The 6,756-nt window shown below is 44.7% G+C and overlaps 1 protein-coding gene across 1 annotated transcript in view; it reads left to right on the plus strand.

Moving 5' to 3' along the window:
• The window catches only part of NDUFS6 (NADH:ubiquinone oxidoreductase subunit S6), a 43,870-nt gene extending 38,312 nt beyond the window's left edge, over positions 1–5,558 (plus strand). Inside the window, exon 4 of the mRNA XM_077491935.1 lies at positions 5,440–5,558. Coding sequence (XP_077348061.1) covers positions 5,440–5,508 — 69 coding nt within the window. The 3' untranslated portion in view covers positions 5,509–5,558. The remainder of the gene's footprint in view (positions 1–5,439) is intronic.
• The last annotated feature ends 1,198 nt before the right edge of the window (positions 5,559–6,756 follow it).

A 6,756-nucleotide genomic window follows, 5' to 3' on the forward strand; every position in this document is an offset into this window, starting at 1 on the left:
TGTCCACCATTGCGGCCTTATGTGGCCTTGTCCACCATTGCGCCCTTATGTGGCCTTGTCCACCATTGCGCCCTTATGTGGCCTTGTCCACCATTGCGCCCTTATGTGGCCTTGTCCACCATTGCGGCCTTATGTGGCCTTGTCCACCATTGCGGCCTTATGTGGCCTTGTCCACCATTGCGGCCTTATGTGGCCTTGTCCACCATTGCGGCCTTATGCGGCCTTGTCCACCATTGCGGCCTTGTCCCCCATTGCAGCCTTGTCTATTTTATTTGCTATTTGTTTTTTTCATTTTTTTTAAATGCCGCTGCCAAGATACAGAGCCGGATGTGTATCTCGGTGGCGTGCGGTAGTTCTCGGCGGGCCTTCGGCTCTTCTCGCCAGCTTTCGGCCGCCTTGAAGAGCCGAAGGCGGCTGAAAGCCGCCCAGAGGCTCAGCATTTTCGGGGGATCGGCGTATAACACGCACCCACGATTTTCCCCTGCTTTTAAGGGGGGAAAAAGTGCGTGTTATACGCCGATTAATACGGTAATCAAACCAGTCTCGGACCTGTCACGGCCCATGCCAGCGTGTAGCTCCTGCACCAATGCATTTAATGCACATCTTCAGGGGACGCTAGCACTTAACTTTAGAAAATGTTGATTTAAAAAAAATTAAAAATTTACATGCTTTTTTTTTTTTTGCTCGATCCTTTCCTGTTCCACTAAGGGGTACCCTTAAAAAAATACAGGATTAAGCTGTAGGTGATGATCAAAGTAGAGAGAACCTAAGGGGCGCCATCAAGCGTTCTAAGAGTGGTAAAAAGAGGGATAACTAGTAATCGGTTGCTGTGACAAATGCATGCTGAAGTTTTTATTTCAGTAATAGTAGGTGCAGAGGACTCGCTCTCCCTCTGTTAGTCATAGTTCTCCCTGTTCTGACATGAACCCAGGTGTTTTGTGTGTGTATTATACACACAATATTGTGCAAATGTTTAAAGCAGAACTCCAGCTTTTCCTCCCCAAAACAGATGCATTGTGCATGTAAATGAATCACAACCCCACTGTCATTTTATTTGTATCTTACCTTATTTAGCTGTAAAAAGCAAGTTCGTGTGTCTGTGATGTCACTCCTTCTGCAGGCTGTATTTCAAAGTTCTCTAAACTTCCTGTTTCCTTCCTTTACCAGTCCTGATACTATATGTCCCATCATGCTTTGAGCCTCTGTAGTTTAGGCTATGGGAGTCACTTGTACCAGTTCTGGGAGTTGATGGGGTCAGATCACAGAGAGCAGCGTTCTTGGAGGGTGGGATCTGAGGGGTGGGACTCTCACACTGGTCCGCATATTTAATGGTGCAGGATTGACTTTTAATTGTAATTCATTCAATCCTGTCCAGCAGCACAGCTAACTATCAGAACAGGCTATGCATGCAGGAGTTTCCTATTTAAATAATGCTGTGATCTGTGAGGTGGTACTTGGAAGGTTTGAACTTCTTCTGTGGGTGGGACTGAGCGATACTGAATGCTAATTAGGATGTATTTGCCACCCACCATCAGAGCTATAAAGGAAGTTGCATCATTTGTAGACTCTGAAAGACTACAGAGGGGTGTGTTCTAGGCTAGAGATTGAGCAGAAAGTGGCTGGAAGGCCCTCAGTCTACATGCAGAATATCACGTGGTACAAAGCCTCAACTAAACCCAGAATATCAGGGGATCTGCAGGCAACAGAGCAACGTGGTACAGAGCTTTGATCTATGCTGGGACTAATTATTCCATTCAGTTCTAGTGAAAAGAAAGTTGGAGTTCAGCTTTAAGAATAAAATGGTGGGTGTTGCAATTTTTTTTTATGCCACACAATATTTTTGCAACAGTTTTTCAGAATCGAATTTTTGGTAAGAATTTACTTTAGGCTCGGTTCACACAGGGGCGACACGACTTCAGGACGACTTTGTGAGGCAACTTGGAGACGACTTGAATAGGGCTGAAACAACTAATCGATTAATCGGCAACTAATCGATTATGAAATTAATCGATTACTATTTTCATAATCGATTAATCGGCCACTAACATAATGGGGTTAAAGTTAATGAGTCTGATGATATTTACTAGATTGACCCTTTAATAGTATATCTCTCCTCTAATAGTATATACACTATATCAGTCTTCAAATAGTATATACAGTATATCTCTCCTCTAATAGTATATACACTATATCTCTCCTCTAATAGTTTATACAGTATATCCCTTCTAATAGTATATACATTATATCTCTCCTCTAATAGTATATACAGTATATAGCCTCTAATAGTATATACAGTATATCTCTCCTCTAATAGTATATACAGTATATCTCTTCTAATAGTATCGGTATATACAGTATATCTCTCCTCTAATAGTATATACAGTATATCTCCTCTAATAGTATATACAGTATATCTCTTCTGTCTGTTATTCTCAGAGTGGATTAGATATTTTGCTCCCTAACCATATAGTTGGTTATTTATATTTACTACTGCATAGAGATATTTAAGAATAAATTGCCTTTTTTTTTTAAACTTTACATATTAACTAAATTATACACCACACTTTTTTTTTATGGATATTAACCGATTAATCGAAACAATAATCGGCCAACTAATCGATTATGAAAATAATCGTTAGTTGCAGCCCTAGACTTGAACACGACTTTTAGACACGACCTGGGGCGTAAGTCGCCCCAGGCCAGGCGACTTTTGCCGTGGCCAATCAGAGAATGAGCTCTGAAGGGGGAACTCCACGCCAAATTTCTGAAAAAAAATTGGCGTGGGTTCCCCCTCCGAGAGCATACCAGGCCCTTAGGTCTGGTATGGATTCCAAGGAGAACCCCCTACGCCGAAAAAACGGCATGGGGGTCCCCCCCAGATCCACACCAGACCCTTATCCGAGCACGCTACCTGGCCGGCCAGGAAAGGGGGTGGGGATGAGCGGGCAGCCCCCCCTCCTGAGCCGTACCAGGCCGCGTGCCCTCAACATGGGGGGTGCCTTGGGGGAGGGGGGCATGCGGCCCCCCCACCCCAAAGCACCTTGTCCCCATGTTGATGAGGACAAGGGCCTCTTCCCGACAACCCTGTCCGTTGGTTGTCGGGGTCTGCCGCCGGGGGGCTTATCGGAATCCGGGAGCCCCCTTTAATAAGGGGGCCCCCGGATACCGGCCCCCCACCCTATGTGAATGAGTATGGGGTACAATGTACCCCTACCCATTCACCTGTAAAATAAAGTAAAAAAAAAACACAACACACAAGATAAAATAACTTATTGCACAGCTTCGGGGGTCTTCCGTCTTCGGGGGTCTTCTCGCCGGACTCCTCCGCTATCTTCTTGTAGCTCTTTTACTAGCGGAGGAGTTCGGCATTCTTCTTCGTCGCCGCGGCCTCTTCTTCCGACTTCGGGGGTCTTGTCCCCCTCTTCGGTTCTTCTGCCGGGCCACCTCGCCTTCTTATAGCTCTTTTACAGGCGGTGGCCCGGTCTTCTGTCGCCGCCGCCGCCTTCCGTTCTTCTCCTCCTGGAGATGTTGACTCGACGCTCTCTCTGGCCGCAATGCCAGGGACGCGCTGCACGGCGACTTATATAGGGACAAGGGGCGGGGTCATCGGTTGATGTCACATGGGTAGATGTCACATGGGTTGATGTCACATGGTGACTGTCGCCAGGTGACATCAACCCATGTGACACCACCCCTTGTCCCTATATAAGTCCCCGCGCAGCGTGTCCCTGGCATTGTGGCCGGAGAGAGCGTCGAGTCAACATCTCCAGGAGAAGAAGAACGGAAGGCGGCGGCGGCAACGACAGAAGACCGGGCCACCGCCTGTAAAAAAGCTATAAGAAGGCACGGTGGCCCGGCAGAAGAACCGAAGAGGGGGACAAGACCCCCGAAGTCGGAAGAAGAGGCCGCGGCGACGAAGAAGAATGCCGGACTCCTCCGCTAGTAAAAGAGCTACAAGAAGATAGCGGAGGAGTCCGGCGAGAAGACCCCCGAAGAAGGAAGACCCCCGGAGCTGTGCAATAAATTATTTTATCTTGTGTGTTGTGTTTTTTTTTTTTTTTTACTTTGTTTTACAGGTGAATGGGTAGGGGTACATTGTACCCCATACTCATTCACATAGGGTGGGGGGGCCGGTATCCGGGGGCCCCCTTATTAAAGGGGGCTCCCGGATTCCGATAAGCCCCCCGCCCGCAGACCCCGACAACCAACGGCCAGGGTTGTCGGGAAGAGGCCCTTGTCCTCATCAACATGGGGACAAGGTGCTTTGGGGTGGGGGGGGCCGCACGCCCCCCTCCCCCAAGGCACCCCCCCATGTTGAGGGCACGCGGCCTGGTACGGCTCAGGAGGGGGGAGGGGCGCTCGCTCGTCCCCACCCCCTTTCCTGGCCAGCCGGGTAGCGTGCTCGGATAAGGGTCTGGTGTGGATCTGGGGGGGACCCCCACGCCGTTTTTTTGGCGTAGGGGGTTCCCCCTTGGAATCCATACCAGACCTAAGGGCCTGGTATGCTCTCGGAGGGGGAACCCACGCCAAATTTTTTTCAGAAATTTGGCGTGGAGTTCCCCCTTCAGAGCTAATAATTCTGTCAAAGTCTCCTCCGTATAGACAGAGATCCGACTTGGAGGTGACCTCCATTGAAATCAATGGGTACAAGTCGCCTACAAGTCAGATTGAAGTAGTACAGGAACTTCTTTTGAAGTCTGAGGCGACTTTAGTAGCGTGCATTAAGACAGCTCTCATTCACTTACATTGATTTTTAAATGTTGTCCGACCTGAGGCGACTAGGGGCGACCTCAAGTCGGATCGCAGTCGCCCCTGTGTGAACCGAGCCTTAATGAATGTTAGTAAACACAAAGATGTTATGCCACGTAAATAGATGCCAAACATGTCACGTTTTAAAATTCTGCACACCTTTGGAATGACGGCAAACTACATTATATTAAATGCTCCATAGGTGAGATTTGAAAAGCCTTTACAGGTTACCAGCTTAGAGTTACACAGGAGGTCTGGTGCTAGAATTATTGCTTTGGCTCGGATGTTCATGGTGATATCTCACAAGTATGATGTGAACACCGTTTACGTATGTGTTTGGGACTTATGTGCACATTCGCATTCAGATTTTTTTTTTTTTTTTTTTTTTGCATTAACTTTATTGCAATCACGAGGGATGAGCAATATCCCTTATGATGGCATGGGCCGTGACAGGTCTTAGGTTGATTTTATCAGATGCTTTCACAAACCGGTAACTGAAAACAGATTTCATAAACATTTTTGTACCTATCAATGATTTTAAAATGCATATGTATTAACCCAGCTGAAGATATATATATATATATATATATATATATATATCTCTAATGGATTTATATTTTTTTTAAACTGTGTACAATGATAATACAGCATATGTATAAAGTGTTGTTTTTTTTTTTTTTTTTCTCTCAGGACAAAGAAACAAAATCTGGAACTTGTGGATATTGTGGGCTTCAGTTTAAACAGAAGCATCATCACTAGAATATGCAATAAAAATGACCTATGTAAAAATAATAAAAGTGTATAATTTAGATGCTGCTGTCTTCTCTTTTTTTCATTTGGGTATATGCTTTGATGGAATTAAATTGTACTTTCTTTATGAAAATTGTACTTCCTTTTATGCAGCGATATTAAAGTGCAAGAATTTTAAACCTGACATTTATCTTCCTGTCTTGCATCAGTTGACATACCTGTCGGTTACGTTGCACGTAAAAGCGATATGGCCTGTGGTGGTTTTCTGATTATTCAGATTTTGTTATGCAGTAAAGGCAGAAGAAAGTTTAAAACTTAACAAACGGTATATAAATACATTATGACAGTTTTCACATAAATACACTATAGATTATTTTCTTTAAATGAATAAGCTGCAGTGTACACTATTTCTGCAGTCCATCCATAATTTTAGAGCTGCATAAGGAAGCTTTTATTTTAGAAACCATTTTGAATATAATATTTTTGTTTTCATTGTCGTCTGTACTAGGTTGTATGAATTGTAATGTCACATGACTGAACATAGTTATCCATGCATGAAAAAGCAAAACTATTGAGCATCCCAGCTTGCATCTGAGATGAAGCTTACCATACATGGAATTAAATTTGGTTTCTGATGAACAGACTAAAATTTGCTCAGTCAGTTCATGACACTGTCAATCGCCTCCTGTCCAGCATCCCTTGATTGTAAAACCAAAGGATCCAGGCAAAAAAATTACGCCCAACAGCACCTGCATCCAGTATGCTGACAGGTTGTGGGGCTTGTTTTAGGAAAAAAAAACTGATCACATTTAGACAAGTTAAAGCTGACAGAGCTCTACAAAAAAATAGGCAATTGGCCTTTAAGTGAATACTTTAACTTTGGAGCTATTGTGGTAAGGTCTAAATTGAGTTATTTAATAAATGACATGGAACAATAAAGAATATAAGCTCAATATAAGATAAGTGCAGCACAATAATGTCCTGCAAAGTTAAAACCAAAACAAAAAGTCCAAAGTGTAAAAGTCCAGTGGGGAACCAAAGATCCCAGAGCTTGGTAGGAATAACCATGTGAGAGTAATGATCCAATCCAATAGCTATTGTGTGACCATTAAGGATGAGCTCCGGTGTGTTCGCATGGTCCACGTGCAGAGCCCGCCAGGAAGTCGGTGCAGCACTGCGCTAATCACAGGCAGTGAGACATTGCCCCGATGCGCGGCTGCAGAGATCAGGCAATGTCTCACTGCCTGTGATTAGTGC

Source organism: Lithobates pipiens, unplaced genomic scaffold (genome assembly GCF_037356315.1).
Source record: "Lithobates pipiens isolate NorthernLeopardFrog02 unplaced genomic scaffold, aLitPip1_a1.2 Scaffold_19, whole genome shotgun sequence".
In the NCBI taxonomy this organism is placed as follows: Eukaryota; Metazoa; Chordata; class Amphibia; order Anura; family Ranidae; genus Lithobates; species Lithobates pipiens.